Source organism: Hyla sarda, chromosome 1 (genome assembly GCF_029499605.1).
Source record: "Hyla sarda isolate aHylSar1 chromosome 1, aHylSar1.hap1, whole genome shotgun sequence".
Classification (NCBI taxonomy): Eukaryota; Metazoa; Chordata; class Amphibia; order Anura; family Hylidae; genus Hyla; species Hyla sarda.
The window spans coordinates 462,132,828-462,152,843 of NC_079189.1; the positions used below are offsets into that span (position 1 = coordinate 462,132,828).

A 20,016-nucleotide genomic window follows, 5' to 3' on the forward strand; every position below is an offset into this window, starting at 1 on the left:
GAGCTAATCTTTCCAAAATACCTCAGATGGTCCATATTGTTCTCTTAGTAGCACTCTGCTGCATTTTTACCAATTGGTTATCTCCCTCGGTCCCCTCCTTGACTGACTGTTAATTTAAATTGCTATGTGGGATTGACAGGTGAGACATGGAACGCCAAAAGGATACACACACTGTTAAATTATTTGACAAATGGAAGGTGTTTATTCTTTCACAATATACAGTATCAGAAATAATTGATATTGTTACACCATTTAGCTCTACTGAATGGTACTGTTTGAGTTCCTTGGGTGGAACATTGGGGGCCTTATGGCTTTCCACATAGAACTGCATCAGGTGGTCTAATTACTAATAGAGTTCGGCCTTCCGCACGTAGTTTGTAATCATCTCAGATTTTCCCCTTACCATGCATGCCTGTATTTGTTAACATACTGAATGGGAGGTGTCTGATGTATACTCAGGGATAGTCTGCTGGGTCTCAAGGCTCCCCCTCCCTGGTCCTTTCCTTCTACTCTACAGTTTTATTGTATTGCCAGAATTCACTGTAATACTAATGATATGGCTCTGTCCTATAGATTATTTTGCTATTTTCACCTATTTGCTGGCAATTGTTTATTGTTTTTGTTTTATTGTTTTGCCTTATAATTAAATTGAAATAAAATGTGAATTTTTATTATTATTATTATTATTAATTTTTTTTTTTTTTAGATTTTCTGTAATTTAAATAGCTTAGGGTGCCCCGATCACACACCTGTTTATAGGTTCTTGATATGCTCTTCCATTCCTGAGATATGTGGGTTTATAGTTTCTCTGACAATTCAGGAAATTAGTCAGATGGGTTTGAACTTGGTTTTAATAATCGGAGTGAATATCAGGTGATGGGTGGGATTATACAGTCAGGGGGTGTATGAGGGGTATATATGTCTAATATGCATCCCCTGACTATAATATCGTGTTTATTCCACTCCCATTAATAAAATTGGCACTGTCATATTCAAAAACTCTTTATATGTTGTACATCTGAGCAAAACATTAAAGTGGTACTCCGGTGGAAATTATTTTTTTTTTTAATCAACTGATGCCAGAAAGTTTAAACAGATTTGTAAATAACTTCTATTAAAAAATCTTAATCTTTCCAGTACTTACTAGCAGCTGTATACTACAGAGGAAATTCTTTTCTTTTTGGATTTATTTTCTGTCGCGACCACAGTGCTCTCTGCTGACCCCTCTGTCCATGTCAGGAACTGTCCAGAGCAGGAGAGAATCCCCATAACAAACATATGCTGCCCTGGAATTGACTGAGGTGTCAGCAGAGAGCACTGTCTTCGTGACAGAAAAGAAATCCCAAAAGAAAAGAATTTCCTCTGTAGTATACAGCCACTAATAAGTACTGGAAGGATTAAGAATTTTTAATATAAGCAATTTACAAATCTGTTTAACTTTCTGGCACCAGTTGATTTAAGATTTTTTTAATTAAGTTTTCCACTGGAGTACCTTTCCAATATACTTCATAAGAAAACGTTATTTGCTTTCTATAGAAATCATGGCTTATAAAATCATGGCTTTGTCCAAGCTGAAGCACAGGCATAGACAAAGTCCAGTAAGTGAGGGTGGGCCAGCACTCCTCTGTGCTCTCTCCTGTCTGATAGCACTCCTCTGTGCTCTCCCCTGTCTGATAGCAAGCCTCTGTGCTCTCTCCTGTCTGATAGGACTCCTCTGTGCTCTCTCCTGTCTGATAGGACTCCTCTGTGCTCTCCCCTGTCCGATAGGACACCTCTGTGCTCTCCCCTGTCTTATAGCACTCCTCTGTGCTCTCTCCTGTCTGACAGGACTCCTCTGTGCTCTCTCCTGTCTGATAGGGCTCCTCTGTGCTCTCTCCTGTCTGATAGGGCTCCTCTGTGCTCTCTCCTGTCTGATAGGGCTCCTCTGTGCTCTCTCCTGTCTGATAGTGCTCCTCTGTGTTCACTCTTGTCTGATAGGACTCCTCTGTGCTCTCCTGTCTGATAGGACTCCTCCGTGCTCTCACCTGTCTGATAGGGCTCCTCTGTGCTCTCTCCTGTCTGATAGGTCTCCTCTGTGGTCTCTCCTGTCTGATAGGACTCATCTGTGCTCTCTCCTATCTGATAGGACTCTTCTGTGCTCTCTCCTGTCTGATAATACTCCTCCGTGTTCTCTCCTGATAGTACTCCTCTGTGCTCTCTCCTGTCTGATAGTGCTCCTCTGTGTTCACTCTTGTCTGATAGCACTCCTCTGTGCTCTCTCCTGTCTGATAATACTCCTCCGTGTTCTCTCCTGATAGTACTCCTCTGTGCTCTCTCCTGTCTGATAGTGCTCCTCTGTGTTCACTCTTGTCTGATAGCACTCCTCTGTGCTCTCTCCTGTCTGATAGCACTGCTGTTCTATCAGACAGCACAGAGGGGAGCTTTCTATAAAAAGGAAATAACATTTTCTTATGAAGTATATTAGAAAGGTTGTTTTGTCAAGATGTACAACATATAGAAAGTTTTTGTATTTCACACTGCAAAATTAAGTTCCCTTAAAGGGGTATTCTGGTGGAAAACAATGTTTGTTTTTAAATCAACTGGTGCCAGAAAGGTAAAAAGATTTGTAAATTCTATTTAAAAATCTTAATCCTTCCAGCACTTATCAGCTGCTGTATGCTCCACAGGAAGTTATTTTCTTTTTTAATTTATTTTCTGTCTGACCACAGTGCTCTCTGCTGACACCTATGTCCATGTCGGGAACTGTAAAGAGCAGGAACAAATCCCATAGTAAACCTCTCCTGCTCTGGACAGTTCATGATATGGACAGAGGTGTCAGCGGAGAGCACTGTGGTCAGACAGAAAAGAACTATACAACTTCCTCTGTGGTATACAGCAGCTGATAAGTACTGGAAGGATTAAGATTTTTAAATAAGAAGTAATTTACAAATCTGTTTAACTTTTCGGCACCAGTTGATTTAAAATAAAAAATGTTTTCCACCGGAGTACCCCTTTAACTGTCAGGCAAATTATAAACCCTCATCTCTGGAACGGAAGGGTGTATCAAGAAACTGTAAAAAGGTGTGTGATCTGGACAGCCAAAGCCATTTTATTATTATGCAATCATTGTTGTGGGGTTTTCCTCAGGTCCTCTTTAATGACGTGCAATATGGAATAATGAACAGCCTATCTGTAGCGTGCTGGAGAAACTATCCTCCAAATGGTCTCTCATATTCTGCAGTCCATTTAGGAGATGACTAGAAAAGGTGTGCTTTATAAATAATAATAAATATGAATTAATTATTGTTTACATCCTGACAATCCCTTTGCTGCAGTCTACACATATGTTTACATGCAGCAGACAGCAGGCACTGAAACAAAGCAACATGTGCCTGATGGACAAAAGCAAATTTCTGCAACAAATCTGCTGAATGTGAATATAGGCTTCCTCCTCGCCTATCTCCGCAGCATCGACTGAGAGTTATTTTTAAGAGCACCAAACTTTCGTTTGCAAAGAGATAGATTTATGAAACAGTCTTAAAACACTTTGCCTTCAAAAAACATATTTTTCTTTTAGGCCTTTTTTAATGCTGTAAGTAATGTTATTTTTCATGCTATGGATTTTCTACTGCTACAAAAGTAACATCTACCAAAATGACTGAATAGGATCACCGTGTACATGTGAAATTGTGGACAAGATCACATGACCCTACAAGAAAGCCAAGAATACAAAGAAGCTTTCATACTGGCCAAACAAGATATTGTGGAGTTACTAAGCAGCAGAATGCTGTCTCTAGGCAACAGAGAATGTTTTCCTGAATCTCATACACGTTCTCCATTCTAGCATTGGAGTTTTGGTGGCTTTGCCGGAGATGTCATCATGGGCCCCGTCACAGTAACTGAGGCTCTGAGGCAGCAGCTGAAAGCCCTTTGCTTGAATTCCTTTCCCTGTGGATCTGGGAGCTGGGTAATCCCTCTCATCCTTTTTGTGTAATATCTCCTCATCCTTATTGGAGCAATGACTTGGTTCCCCCTTTTTAAACAATGTTAATATATAATAATATGCTGGGTGTTCAAGAGAAGCTAGTCAATGGTTGTAATGTGCTTGGGGAATGGATTTCTTCATAATCCACTTGTTATTGTTGAGATTTACCATCTATTACACTTCTGTTTAGAATAAGTCTCACCTGGAAGCTGGAAAAAGAACTCCCGTAGACACTTACTGGGAAGAAGATGACCCAAATGAGGAGAACCAGGACACTCTACATGATCTCCTGAACCAGCCGAACTCGCCTTGGGAACCTGATGACACGTGCAATTCTGAAGTTCAGCACTTGAGGGAACTGGCAGTCAAATATCCAGAAAGACTCACTGACCAGATCATCTGTTCTCACTTCAAGAGACTCAGAATAGTTGATAAAGAGGTGGGTGGACATTCTGACCTCTAGGCTGTTTAAACTTTTAAGAATTTGCTCAGAGGAACCTACACAGCTTTTAAAGCAAAATATTGGATTATTTAAAAAAAAAAAAAAAAAATTCTACTAACCTAGTCTACCTAATTCCCTTGGTTTTTAGTGATCTGCAGTCCCTTGTCCACTAATAGTGTTGGGCGTGAATATTCGTATTTCAAATTTTTATCTTGAATATCTCAAATTTATGAATATTTAGAATATATACGCTATATATTCGAAATTATGAATATTTGCTTTTTTTCCCCGAATATGCGCATATTCCTTCTTTTAACTTGTGGGACAATTAGAATGATGCAAATACACTTGTCAGAGGTTCTCAACAACATCCCTAGCAACCAATAGTAAATTTGCCCACCCCTCACTGTTTTCTTCCTCAAATATGTGAATATAAGGAATATGCAAAATTTGCGAATATAGGACGAATATTCATCTATATATTTGCAAAATATCGCGAACTCTAATATGGCCAATGTCGCTCATCACTATCCACCAATTCACTACTTCATCCACAGTGTTAAATAACTTGTGTGCACTTTGCTTGTGGCTAGCTGCAGGGCCCCTAGTTGTTTGACCATGGTTTGTTTCTAAATTGTAGAATAGCTTAGCAAGAAAGAAAACAGTGTTGCTGTATGCAGAGGATATATATTTCCCCAAATTAACTCAATTATAAGTGGTAAAGTTAAAGGGGTACTCAGCCCCTAGACATCTTATCCCCTATCCAAAGGATAGGGGATAAGATGTTTGATCGCGGCGGTCCTGCAGCTGGGGACCCCCGCGATCTCTGCTGCAGCACCCCAGACATCAGGTGCATGGAGTGAACTATCAGGAGGCACTATGGGAGGGGGCGTGACGTGATGTCACGGCCATGCCCCTTCGATGCAAGTCTATGGGAGAGGGCGTGACTGCCTCCCATAGACTTGCATTGAGGGGGCGTGACCATGACGTCATGAACAGGGCGCGACCGAGATGTCACGAGTCTCCAGTGCTGAACCCAACACTCTAAACGCATGCCGGGTGCAGCCCGGATATCGCGGGGGTCCCCAGCTGTGGGACCCCCACAATTAGACATCTTATCCTCTACTGTATGCTTTGGATAGGGGATAAGATGTCTACAGGCGGAGTACCCCTTTAAAGTCTAGGTCAGGTCCTGTAACCGTAAATGCAATATATTTACCAATGAGTCTTAAAGGGGTACTCTGGCGCTAAGACATCTTATCCCCTATCCAAAGGATAGGGGATAAGATGCCTGACCACAGGGGTCCCGCCGCTGGGGACCCCCGTGATCTTCCACGCCGCGCCCCGTTAGCATCAGCCCCCAGAGCATGCTCGCTCCGGGTCTGATTACTAGCGATCACAGGGATGGAGCATAGTGACGTCACGGCTCCGCCCCTGTGTGACGTCATGCTTCGCCCCCTCAATGCAAGCCTACGGAGGGGGCGTCACGCGACGTGACTATGCTCTGTCCCTGTGATCGCTAGTAATCAGACCCGGAGCGAGCACGCTCCGGGGGCTGATGCTAACGGGGTGCGGCGTGGAAGATCACGGGGTCCCCAGCGGCGGGACCCCCGCAGTCAGGCATCTTATCCCCTATCCTTTGGATAGGGGATTAGATGTCTTAGCGCCAGAGTACCCCTTTAACATTAAAACTATCTCCTATTAGCTTGCTCTACTAAACAACTTTGACCCATTGACATATGGGGGGAGATTTATCAAAACCTGTCCAGTGGAAAGGTTGCTGAGTTGCTCATAGCAACCAATCAGATCGCTTCTTTCATTTTTGACAAGGCCTCTGAAAATTGAAAGAAGCAATGTGATTGGTTGCTATGGGCAACTCAGCAACTTTTCCTCTAGACAGGTTTTTGATAAATCTCCCCCATGGAATCTACAAAACCTTTTAATGTGTACTGAGGTAACTGGCGCCAAGCAGCAGATCCTATATTTAATCTAAGGTTCAAGGTGGGGCTATCATGGATGAGACAGGCAGGTTGAAAGAGGCCACTGCCATTAAGGAATAACATTGTCTTGATGGGCCTGCAACAATGTTTAGATAGGTAGTATGTGTCAAGATAATATCCACATTAATATCCACATGGCAGGACCCAGGGTTTTTCAGTAGAACATCACCTTGCTAGCTTACTTTCTTCCCATAGTTCATTCTGCTGCCAGACATACCCCTGGCCTCCATATGATGTAGAGGATACCAATCCAGTTCAACTTCTTTCATTGCTTTCAGTTCTGATGCTCACTTTGTTGGAGCTTCTGTTAGTGGACAGGGGCCAGCATGGGCACTCTGACTGGTCTGTAGCAATACTACCTCATACACAACAGCCTGTCATGCAGTGTGTGTTCTCACATCTTTCTATCATAGTCAACTTTAAAGGGTACCTCTCATCAAAAAAACTTTTGATATATTATAGATTAATGTATGCAGAATAACTTTACAATTGCATGTTATTAAAAAATATGCTTCTTTCTATTTAATTTTCCACTTTGAAGAAATGACCACTAGGGGTCTCCCTACCAGTCCTGGCAGCAAGCATTTCAGACTAATACTGGAGTCCTAAACACTACGAGCTGCCAGTCTGCTTTGTTCACAAAGGAGAACACTCAGAGCTGCCAGCCTGCTTTGTTCACAGCCTGTTTGGCTGTGAACAAAGCAGGCTGGCAGCTCTGAGTGTTTAGGACTCCAGCATGAGTCAGAAATGCTTGCTGACAGGACTGATCATGAAAAATACAATAGAATGAAGCATATTTTTCATTAACATGCTATTGGAAAGTTATTCAACATTCATTAATCTAAAATATATCAAAAGTTTATTTGATGAGAGGTACCCTTTAACTTTTATAGCAATATGTGTTACAGTATCTCTTTTTGTGGGATAGAACCAATAGGCATCCATGACAATGTCCCTGGCTCACTGGTCATCCTTCCTAGGACCAATTTTGGTGGATGCCAAGCACTGCATACCAGGAACACCCCACAAGACCTGCCATTTTGTTAGTTTTTTTCTGCTTCCAACACATCAACTTCGAGAATTGACTATTCATGTCTAAAATACATATTACTTTATATACGTTTATGACTTAATTTGATAACATTGTCATGACATAACTTCAGAATATTCTTTGATTTCTCACCACCTTATTGTCCAATTATTTGTCAAGACTGATCTTAGAAGGCAAACTGGGCGCTTGTCAAAGGCTCCAACTGTCTAGAAGACCTCAAAGCTAGGTGAATACCCAATACTATGGGAGACATTTAACTTTCCGGTCTAATAAATGAATGTGACACAGGAACACCGCATTGTGATGTGACTAATAACAGAAGATGATGTCATCCTGGCAAACTGGGAAAAAGAGTCTCTTTATTTAATCAGTATTAGTAATCTTACTGGCCCCCAGGAGTCAATGCTCATGTTCCAGCTACAGTTGAGGCTTGGAAAAGTGTACAGACTGCGGTGACACAATGGTTGGGCCCAGGTTAACAGTGATAATTTACAATTATTTGTTGACTCACCTATGTGATTCACATTCTTGCTCTCAATCTCACTGATCCATGTTTATTTCTCCCTTACATAGGTTACTGAAGTAGACAGACAGCTGCTTAAATTTCAGAACCTTGAAGAACTTGTGCTGAGTGCAAATAAGTTAAAAACAGTACACTCTGGTAATCTTCCAAGAAAACTCAAGGTGAATGTGCTGATTACTGTGTGTCTAGTCAGTACTCTGTGACCGATCACAATTTCACAGCATTAAAAGCGATTAAATATTATTATTATTTTTTTTAGATCTTGGAACTATGTTCTAACCACATTTCAAACTTTAAAGATCTAAGTATAAATCCACCTCCATTGTTACAACATTTGGGACTTGCCTATAACAGAATTCAGTGCAGCTTAGAGAGTTTGTTCCCGACAACAGATATCTGGTAGGGCATCTTGATTTATACATGAATATTGGTTCATTATGAACATATCTAGGTGTATTAACTCTTTGTTACACTCTCTATATTTCATGTATTTTGTGCGTCTGAAGTGAAATATAATATATCATCACCATAGAAGACAGAATCAGGCACTGTCACTCTATCTTCCGCACTATGATTCCCTTTTAATGTATTGGACGGTGTGTGCATGGAGTGTGAACAGGTGCTGCTGGTGGTGCTGCTCGACAACAGACGAACAATAGCTTTGCATGAAGAAATGAACGGAGCACTCACCCGGTAAGTTGATTGCAGCAGAGTATCTCACATCACGTCCAATCGGTGAAAGAGCAGGGAGGCGGTAGGTGAAAGCGGGAGAGTTCAGGTGTCGGGCCACAGACCGTATCATACCGTTGGGTGCTTTGTCAGGCCCCTCTCACTGTGTGATACGGTCTGTGGCCCGACGCCTGAACTCCCCGCTACGACCTACCACCTCCATGCTCTTTCACCGAATGATTGCCGCATGAGTGCTCCTTTCATGTCTTCATTCAAAGCTATTGAAATATACACACTCTGTTTTTGTGAAAATAAATTTTGTATTTTTGCCTGCCAGTTACATAAAATAGACTGGGTCTAAACTTGTATTACATGTTTATGTGTTACAGAAATGTTTCGACACTCTTTGTGCCTTTGTTCTTCTGTAAGCCCTGTTCTGTGTAATATGCTAATGAAGAAGCTTGGTGCACACGAGGCATTCCTAAGCCCCGGATGCACAGTGATGTCTGACATCTTCATGGGCCTCCTCCACAGAATACAGCTTTACTCTGCATCTTGACAACTCTGCTCTGCATGCACAATAGCCACAGGCATTATGATGCAGAGTGAAGCTCGATTCTGCAGCGAGGACACTGCACAGAGGAGGAGGTGTTCACTATGAAGATGAGGCTGGACATCACCATGCACCTGGGTCTTGGGAAGTTGGGAATGCCCTGTGTGCACCAAGCTCCTTCATTAGCATATACAGAAGAACAGAGGCACAGAGCGAACAAAGTTATTCTTTTCATCAGTGTCATCTGTACTTCAAGTCGGGCCGGTTTTAGACTGTGTGGCCCTGGGCAAAATTAAAGGGGTTATCCACCATAAGGTGATTTTAGTACGTACCTGGCAGGCAGTAATCGACATGTTTAGGAAGGATCTGCACTTGTCTTGCGGCTAAATGGCTGTCATGAGATTACCATAATACTGTGGCCAGCTTTTTGTGAACTGGTATTTCCTGTTTGACTTTTCTTTTTTGACTACAAATCCCACAATTCCATTCTCCTCCCTCCCACACATCAGCCACCCCACCCATTGAAACATAAATGAGCTGCATCCATCAAAAGACTTGTGGGTTTCAATCAGAGTGCCTACAGCTGTTGCATTAGTTGCATATTGATCCCTCTCACACCAAGCGATGGCTCCACCCATTGAAGCAGACAGGCTCCCTGTCATCAGCTGACATTGAAAGCTGGGAAAAATCTGAGACAACAGTCATTTTGTATGCTGATAAAAATAAATATTGGGGTGAAAATCACAGGTACAGACATTATATTATGAACTACACTAACTTTACAGCCCATGTAGCACAGTCAAATAAAAAAATTCCTGGAATACCCCTTTAAATATGGGGCCCCCAAATTGCATGACCAAAGATTTTCCTGGTTTCCTCTGTTTTGTGATGCAGAATACATAGCACTAGGTTCCTGATCACGCATCATGTGAATATGGCCTGAGATCTCAATGAGGGGAAAAGCATCTAAGGCCATAACACAAACGTATCAGGGTCCAAATCTAAGATCTATAGTAAATATTTTCTGTGTTTAAGAGAAAGTTCACACATTCATAACTAGCAGTAGGTTTCCACTGCGAGTTAGGGTGTGTGTTACCTTGCACTTGTTTGGGCACATGGACAGTCCGTAATAGTGGCAGGTTTGCAGACCCATTAAAATGAACGGTAGCGTAACCCGCACAGGTTTTTCTGCAGTGGGAAACCGGCTGCTAGTTATGAGCGTGTGAATGTACCCTGAAGGAGAACTTCAGTAAAAAAAAATGTATCCACTATGTCTGGGCTGCCAGAATAAAAATAATAAACTTTAACTAACCTTTCACCGCTTCCCTGGTGCCGCCAATATTGCAGTCCCGTCCTCCGGTCCTGGACTTCTTCTGGCTTTTGGTGCCCTATTAAAATAATATATAATGTTAATGGTCCCGTACAGTGAATGGTGTATATGTAAAAAGAAACAAACAACCTCAAATTGCTGCTTTTTTGTCACATTTATTTCAGAAAATAAAACAAAGAGTGATCAAAAAGTCAAATATACGCAAAAGTGAAACTGACAAAAACTACAGATAACAGGGGCCAGAATAGGGCAATTTTACATACTGATTTTGTTACATTTCCACACTGCAATACAGCCAGGGAACCTCCATACCAGAGAGCACCCATAAAAGTCAGCCAGCTGGCACTAACTTGGTAGTGCACTTAATTCTCACAGAAGCCAAATAGGTAATGCTGAGTCTTTTAATCCCACAGCAGAGCTATAAAACGCGGCAATTTTACCACGATTTTTGAGCAAATCGCGGCAAAATACAGTATTGTGAGTACGGATGTAAATATGTTCAGGGGGCCCTCTTTTGGATGGGGGCCATGGGCAACTGCCCAGGTTGCCCCCACCCTAACACCAGCCCTACTGATGACAGATTCCATATTCTTCCCTATTAATTTCCTTAGTATTGAAGTTACCCATCTATAAAGTGTTCACTCAACCCATTCAGATGTTCAAGAGATTTCATGTTTTGACAGAAACTGTTATTTATTTTTCTTGTTTTTCAGGCCAAATTTGGTCTTTCTTGACCTTAGTTACAATGATCTTACTGATCTCTTCAACCTAGTCTCTAGAATTTCTACCTTACAAAGTCTGCGTGTGCTTACCCTGCAAGGAAATCCACTGACACTGATCACCACATATAGAGGCTACACGATAGATTGTTTGCCAAATTTATGCGTTCTGGATGATAGCTTAATATTGCCAGATGAAAGATATAAATTTAGTGGACTATCTAAAAAGAAAGGTAAGATTAGTTTTTATTTTACCTACAGCTGAATAATAGTAGCCTTGTTTAATGACTCATCCCAGTCTGCCAGAAACTAGAAAAGTTTGACCCCTTGGACCAAAGCTTGTAGATGCTGTGGTGACGCCCTGGAATATCCTGTCAGTTTTTTCTCTGCCCAATCTTGTGTCCTTTTTTCAGTCCACACCCAGCAGCTTCCCTATTTAAGCCTTGAAGTGTTCCACTAGTCTTTGCCTGTGAAAGAACTTTGTTTCTGAAGCTAGCATTCTGTATTGTACAGGATGGGCCATTTATATGGATACACCTTAATAAAATGGGAATGGTTGGTGATATTAACTTCCTGTTTGTGGCACATTAGTATATGTGAGGGGAGAAACTTTTCAAGGGGGGTGGTGACCATGGCGGCCATTTTGAAGTCGGACATTTTGAATCCAACTTTAGTTTTTTCAATAGGAAGAGGGTCATGTCATGTCATCAAACTTATTGGGAATTTCACAAGAAAAACAATGATGTGCTTGGTTTTAACGTAACTTTATTCTTTCATGAGTTATTTACAAGTTTCTGACCACTTATAAAATGTGTTCAATTTGCTGCCCATTGCGTTGGATTGTCAATGCAACCCTCTTCTCCCACTGTTCACACACTGATAGCAACACCACAGGAGAAATGCTAGCACATTTCTGCAGGATAGGGATAAGTTTTAGATCGCGAGGGTCCAACTCCTGTGGTTAGGGCATTATACTTTCCCTTTAAGATTATAGAAGGGCAAACAAATAACGTACTATGGTTACAGTTAAATAACTGTCTTGATCTGGCCATGGCTGGATCTCACACATTCATAATAAAATTTATATAAGATATATATATATATATATATATATATATATATATATATATATACACTTGTATAACTCTCTGTTCACCAAGTAACATACAAGATACAAGGAATGTGTATCTTGTTATGCCATAGAGATGCATACAGCTAGAGGTACATCCTCAATAGGGGCCCAATAAAATTGTGCAAGCATTCCAACCTGGTACTAAACAGTGGACTCCCCCAGATTGTTGTTTAAGATGAAGTACATCTTGTTGCTTTAGTCCTGTTTACTTATTTGTACCTTGTTGCTGTATATTTGTATTTATTTAGCTAATCTTAGAGATGAGCGAACTTTAGAAAAATTCGATTTGGCCGATTTGCCGAATTTTTTGAAAAACTTTGGTTTGATTTCTGGACTACAGAGAGCCTTAATAGGGGTGTAGAACAGTTTGCTTTGTTCTAACACGCATATGGAGTGTGCTGGGGTAGTGAAATATTACTGTTATACAGAATGACATGGAGATTACAGGCATAGCTTTTAGAATCACTGCCTCAGAGCGGCAAAGTGACAGAGCCTGGAGGTGGCATCAGTATGAGGAGACCATATAGTGGCTGAATAACACAGCGTGGAGGTGTTGGCAGCATTAGGAGGCCATACAGTGGCTAAATGACACACTGTGGAGGTGTTGGCAGCATGAGGAGACCATATAGTGGCTGAATGAAACAGCTTGGATGTGGGTGAAGCATGACTAGACCATATAGTGGCTGAATGACACAGCATGGAGGTGTTGGCAGCATGAGGAGACCCTATAGAGGTGTGGAGGTGTTTGCAGCATGAGGAGACCATATAGTGGCTGAATGACACAGCTTGGATGTGGCTGAAGCATGAGGAGACCATATAGTGGCTGAATGACACAGCTTGGAGGTGTTGGCAGCATGAGGAGACCATATACTTGCTGAATGGCACCACCTGGAGTTGGCAGTAGCATGAGTAGACACTAGGGCTTCACAATCCCTAAGATTAAAAGATGAATTTTGAAATTTAAATTGAAGAATTAGGGTAGCTAGTGCTACCATAAAAAAAATTTAGGCCCAGGCCCAGCAGCATCAAGAAACCATATATTGGCTGAATGACATAGCCTGGAGTTGGCTGAAGCATGAGGAGACCATATAGTATCTGAATGGCACTGCCTGGAGTTGGCAGTAGCATGAGTAGACACTAGGGCTTCACAATCCCTAAAATAAAGGGTACCTTTCATCAAAAAAACTTTTGATATATTATAGATTAATGCATGCAGAATAACTTTCCAATAGTATGTTATTAAAAAATATGCTTCTTTCTATTTAATTTTCCACTTTGAAAAAATGACCACTAGGGGTCTCCCTATCAGTCCTTCTTTATAGATTTCAGACTCATGCTGGAGTCCTAAATCTCAGACTGCAGCCAGAACACAAACTCAGCATTGCTCACTGCCAGGGAGCAGTGTTGAGCTTATCTGTGTCCCGGCTGCAGTCTGAGATTTAGGACTCCAGCATGAGTCTGAAATCTATAAAGAAGGACTGGTAGGGAGACCCCTACTGGTCATTTTTTCAAAGTGGAAAATTAAATACAAAGAAGCATATTTTTTAATAACATGATATTAGAAAGTTATTCTGCATACATTAATCTATAATATATCAAAAGTTTTTTTGATGAAAGGTACCCTTTAAAAGATGAATTTTGAATTTGAAATTGAAGATTTAGTGTAGCTAGTGCTACCATAAAAAAAATGTAGGCCAAGGCCCAGCAGCATCAGTAAACCATATATTGGCTGAATGACACAGCCTGGAGCTGGCTGAAGCATGAGGAGACCATATAGTATCTGAATGGCACTGCCTGAAGTTGGTAGTAGCATGAGTAGACACTAGGGCTTCACAATCCCTAAAATAAAGGGTACCTTTCATCAAAAAAACTTTTGATATATTATAGATTAATGCATGCAGAATAACTTTCCAATAGTATGTTATTAAAAAATATGCTTCTTTCTATTTAATTTTCCACTTACAAAAAATGACCACTAGGGGTCTCCCTACCAGGCCTTCTTTATAGATTTCAGACTCCTGCTGGAGTCCTAAATCTCAGACTGCAGCCAGAACACAAACTCAGCATTGCTCACTGCCAGGGAGCAGTGTTGAGCTTGTCTGTGTCCCGGCTGCAGTCTGAGATTTAGGACTCCAGTATGAGTCTGAAATCTATAAAGAAGGACTGGTAGGGAGACCCCTACTGGTCATTTTTTCAAAGTGGAAAATTAAATACAAAGAAGCATATTTTTTAATAACATGATATTAGAAAGTTATTCTGAATACATTAATCTATAATATATCAAAAGTTTTTTTGATGAAAGGTACCCTTTAAAAGATGAATTTTGAATTTGAAATTGAAGATTTAGTGTAGCTAGTGCTACCATAAAAATTTTTAGGCCAAGGCCCAGCAGCATCAGTAAACCATATATTGGCTGAATGACACAGCCTGGAGCTGGCTGAAGCATGAGGAGACCATATAGTATCTGAATGACACAGCCTGGAGTTGGCTGAAGCATGAGGAGACCATATAGTTGCTGAATGACACAGCATGGAGTTGGCAGCAGCATGAGTAGACACTAAGGCTTCACAATCCCTATGATTAAAAGTTGAATTTTGAAATTTAAATTGAAAATTTAGGGTGGCTAGTGCTACCATAAATTTTTTTAGGCCCAGCAGCATCAGTAAACCATTAATTGGTTGAATGACACAGCCTGGAGATGGCTTAAGCATGAGGAGACCATATAGTGTCTGAATGACACAGCCTGGAGTTGGCACAGTGGCATACCAAGGGGGGAGGGCAGGGGAGGCGGGCCAGATGCCACTCACAAAGGGGGGTGCCATGACGTAAATCAAGTTCAACCTACAACCCTAATGAGTCCCTACTGAGTTGATCCAGAGGAAGGCAAAAAACCCTCATACTAGAGGTAAAAATTCCTTCCCAACTCCAAATGTGGCAGTCAGAATAAATCCCTGGATCAACGTTCCGTCCCTATAAATCTAATATACATAACCAGCAATGTTCTTACTCTCTAAATAACTAAATAACCCTAATTCTAATAATCTTTCTGGGTACTGTAGTCCTGCCATTCCCCGTATTACCCTGGTTGCCCGTTTTTCAACCCTTTCCAGCTCCACTATATCTTTCTTGTACACTGGTGCCCAGTACTGTACACAGTATTCTATGTGTGGTCTGACCAGTGACCTGTACAGCGGTAGAATTATTTCCTTGTCTATGCCCCTATTGCTGCACCCCATGATTTTATTTGCCTTGGCAGCAGCTACCTGACACTGGTCACTACAGCTAAATTTACTGTTAACTAAGACTCCCAAGTCCTTTTCCACATCAGTCGTCCCAAGTGTTCTCCCATTTAATACATAATCCCAGCCCAGATTTTTCCTCCCCATGTGCATTACCTTACATTTATCAGTGTTGAACCTCATCTGACATTTCCCAGCCCATGTCATATGGCAGCACAATGACAGAGCCTGAAGGTGGCATCAGTATGAGGAGACCATGTAGTTGCTGAATGACACAGCCAGGAGCTGACAGCAGCATGAGTAGACACTAGATTAAATGATGAATTTTGACATTTCCATTGAAGATGTTTGGTACCTAGTGGTACCATAAACATATATAGGTAATGTCCTAGGCCCAGCAGCATCACTAAACCATGTAGTTGCTGAATGACACAGACTGGAGCTGGCAGCAGCATGAGTACACAAGAGAGCTTCACAATCCCTAAGATTAAATGATTCACTTTGAAATTTCCATTGAAGATGTATGGTACCTAGTTGCTGAATGACACAGACTGGAGCTGGCTGAAGCATCAGTAAACCATATATTGGATGAATGGCACAGCCTAGAGGTGGCTGAAGCATGAGGAGACCATTGAAACTTAAGATTTTTTAAATCGAAATTTAAGATTTTTTAATTGAAATTGGGGATTTTTATATTTCAATTTTAATTCCCAAGTTTTAGTGTCCCGGGCCCCAGCGTGTGGGTACAAAGGACTAAATCTATCAAGGAGTCACATGTCACATGGCAGCACAATGACAGAGCCTGGAGGTGACATCAGTATGATGAGACCATATAGTGGCTGAATGGCACAGCCTGGAGTTGGCTGAAGCATGAGAAGACACCATATAGTGGCTGAATGAGACAGCCTGGAGGTGTCATCAGTATGAGGAGACCATATAGTGGCGGAATGACTGCCTGGAGTTTGTGGCAGCATGGGGAGACCATATAGTGTCTGAATGGCACAGCATGGATTTGGCTGAAGCATGAGGAGACCATATAGTGGCTGAATGGCACAGCCTGGAGTTCGTGGCAGCATGAAGAGACCATGCAGTGGCTGAATGGCACAGCCGGGAGGTAGCTGAAGATGAGGAGACCATATAGTGTCTGATTGGCACAGCCTGGAGGTAGCTGATGCATGAGGATAACATATATTGTCTGAATGGCACAGCCTGGAGTTGGCAGAAGCAGGAGGAGACCATTGAAATTTAAAGATTTTTTAAAATAGAAATTTAAGAATTTTACATTGAAATTGAGGATTTTGAAATTGAAATTTTAACTCCCAAGTTTTAGTGTCCAGGGCCCCGGCGTGTGGGTACAAAGGACTAAATCTAACAAGGAGTCACATGGCAGCACAATGACAGAGCCTGGAGGTGGCATCAGTATGAGGAGACCATATAGTGGCTGAATGACTGCCTGGAGTTTGTGGCAGCATGGGGAGACCATGTAGTGTCTGAATGGCACAGCCTGGATTTGGCTGAATCCTGAGGAGACCATATAGTGGCTGAATGGCACAACCTGGAGTTTGTGGCAGCGAGAAGAGACCATATAGTGGCTGAATGGCACAGCCTGGAGTTTGTGGCAGCATGAAGAGACCATATAGTCGCTGAATGGCAAAGCCTTGAGGTAGCTGAAGCATGAGGATACCATATAGTGGCTGAATGAGACAGCCTGGAGGTGGCAGCAGCATCAGGAGTCCTGAAAGTGACCCTAATGCAGAGGAATTTCTGAAACTGGGGACCAGCACCTTAATTATGTTTTGCAGTATCCATGGCAGCACAGTGAGAGAGCCTGGAGGTGGTAGCATCAGCATGAGCACACCATAGAGCAGCACAATTAGAGAGCCTGGAGATGGCAGCATCAGCATGAGGAGACCATATGGTGGCACAATGACAGAGCGTGGAGGAGGTAGCATTAGCATGAGGAGAACATAGAGCAGCATAATGAGAGAGCTTGGAGGTGGATACATCAGCATGAGAAGACCATATGGCGGCACAATAACAGAGCCTGGAGGTGGTTGCATCAGCATGAGGAGACCATATGGTGGCAAAATGGCAGAGCGTGGAGGAAGTAGCATTAGCATGAGGAGACCATAGAGCAGCACAATGAGAGAGCCTGGAGATGGCAGCATCAGAATGAGGAGGCCATATAGAGGCACAATGACAGAGCCTGGAGGTTGTAGCCTTAGCATGAGGGCCATGCCAAGTGAGGGTTGAGTCTGAAGAACCCACCGACTGTTGACTGGGGGTGTCGGATGTCACTTGGGATGAAGTGGGTGACTAAGTGAACCGATCAATCACAGCTGCTGGGTTGCTAGTCGAGCCACGACTGCTAGCTTACAATGGGAGCTCAGACCTCTCACTGTGACTCCGGCTGCCACACGCCCCTACTCTACTGCAACCTCTGCCTGCGCCTGATGAATTTAGGCCTCTGCCACTCCACTGTGCATGTCCTGGCACTACTCTGCCTGACCTACTTATTGCGTATATCAGGGAAGTACACTACGCTTCACTACGCTTAAAACAGTATTTGTCTAGAACAGCAGCAGGTGTGCACTATTAGCTGTCCTTTCACAGTATCTAGGCCCTTGACAAATTAACAGGTACAAAATAGTACACTACGTAGATGTAGGTATGTGTTATGCAATTATGAGGGCAGAAAAATGTGCTACAGTACACTTAAAAAAGTACCTGAGTACAACACCAGCCGGTGAGTACTTTTGCCTGGACTATCACAGTATGTAGGCCCTTGACAGATTAACAAGTACAAAATAGTACACTACTTAGATGTAGGTATGTGTAATCAGGTATGCACTTATGAGGGCAGAAAAATGCGGTACAGTATGCTTAAAAAAAGTATTTTAGTAAAACACCAGCCAGTGATTACTTTTGCCTGGACTTTCACAGTATGTAGGCCCACGACAGATTAACAAGTACAAAATAGTACACTACTTAGATGTAGGTATGTGGTATGCACTTATGAGGGCAGAAAAATGCGCTACAGTACGCTTAAAAACTCTGTATTTTGTTCAACACCAGCCGGTGAGTACTTTTGCCTGGACTATCGCAGTTTGTAGGCCCTTGACAGATTAACAAGTACAAAATAGTACACTACTTAGATGTAGGTATCAGGTATGCACTTATGAGGGCAGAAAAATGCGGTACAGTACACTTAAAAAACGTATTTTAGTAAAACACCAGCCGGTGATTACTTTTGCCTGGACTTTCACAGTATCTAGGCCCTTGACAGATTAACAGGTACAAAATAGTACACTACTTAGATGTAGGTATGCGGTATGCACTTATGAGGGCAGAAAAATTTGGTACAGTATGCTTAAAAAAAACACATTTTTGCACAATACCAACAGTACACAACAGTGCTGCAGCACAAAAAGCTGTGCACTAAACACAAAGTTGCACTCTGTCAAAGACTATTAGGAATGGACTGCTGGGTATTATACCGTCTACAGACTAGTATAACCAGCAGATGATTTGATGTGGAACAAAGACACAGAATTGTGCTGAAAAATTATTCCTGCCTCCTCTGCTAAGGTTTATGAAGTTAAGGCATCTTGTTGAAATGTATGAGGCAACACACAGCTATCTGCCCCTATCTGGAATACAATGCTGAAGAAAGTGACTGGGAGGTTTATGGCTGCAGTAAAAATCCTTTTCAGTGAAAAAAAAAACACTGCTCTCTGTCCACCAGAATGCTGATGTGACTAGGATGTGAAACGCTGCTGGAATGAGCTTTTCTGTTTAACACACACACACACACAGGCTGTCTGTCCTATCTCTATGCAGTGTAATGAATTATATGACGAGCCACAAAATTGCTGCCAAATATATAGGGCTGTGACATCACAGGGGTGACTGGCTGCTGATAGGCTGCATCCTGCATGTGATTCAGGGCCCTCCCGCCTACTTCCCTTCCCACCTTGCCTTCCCGCCTTCCTAGCGTTCCTTGCCCCATGTACTGACATGTGGATCTGCCATTTTAGATGCCCTGAAGCCTGGACCGCAGTAAATGGAGTTTAATGAAGCGATTTGCACAATAGAATTGCGGCAATATTCGCATTAGTTGCGAATTGAATATTTAATTAAATTCGTCGCTCATCTCTAGCTAATATGTGTGAACCTATTTATTTGTGCAATCTTTGAATTCAGTGTAAAACAGGAAGCAACCAGATGTCAGCTCTTTATATTTCCTCTGGAAAATGAGAGCTGGTATTTTGCTTTGTATCCATTTTTCTATATCTCCACAACACAAAAAAAAAAGCAACTAAATAATAAACACTTGTATTTGAGTGTGTAAAACATGGCTATATAGACATCATATATTGTCTTTTAAGTTTGCT

General features: G+C 42.0%; 1 protein-coding gene across 2 annotated transcripts in view; it reads left to right on the forward strand.

Moving 5' to 3' along the window:
• Nucleotides 1-3,809: 3,809 nt before the first annotated feature.
• The window catches only part of LRRC43 (leucine rich repeat containing 43), a 45,702-nt gene continuing 29,495 nt past the window's right edge, over nucleotides 3,810-20,016 (forward strand). For both annotated transcript variants that reach the window (XM_056534978.1, XM_056534985.1), the window contains exons 1-5: nucleotides 3,810-3,946; nucleotides 4,155-4,403; nucleotides 8,031-8,141; nucleotides 8,240-8,379; nucleotides 11,246-11,484. In XM_056534978.1, the coding sequence (XP_056390953.1) occupies nucleotides 3,860-3,946; nucleotides 4,155-4,403; nucleotides 8,031-8,141; nucleotides 8,240-8,379; nucleotides 11,246-11,484 (826 nt within the window). In that variant the 5' untranslated portion in view covers nucleotides 3,810-3,859. The remainder of the gene's footprint in view (nucleotides 3,947-4,154; nucleotides 4,404-8,030; nucleotides 8,142-8,239; nucleotides 8,380-11,245; nucleotides 11,485-20,016) is intronic.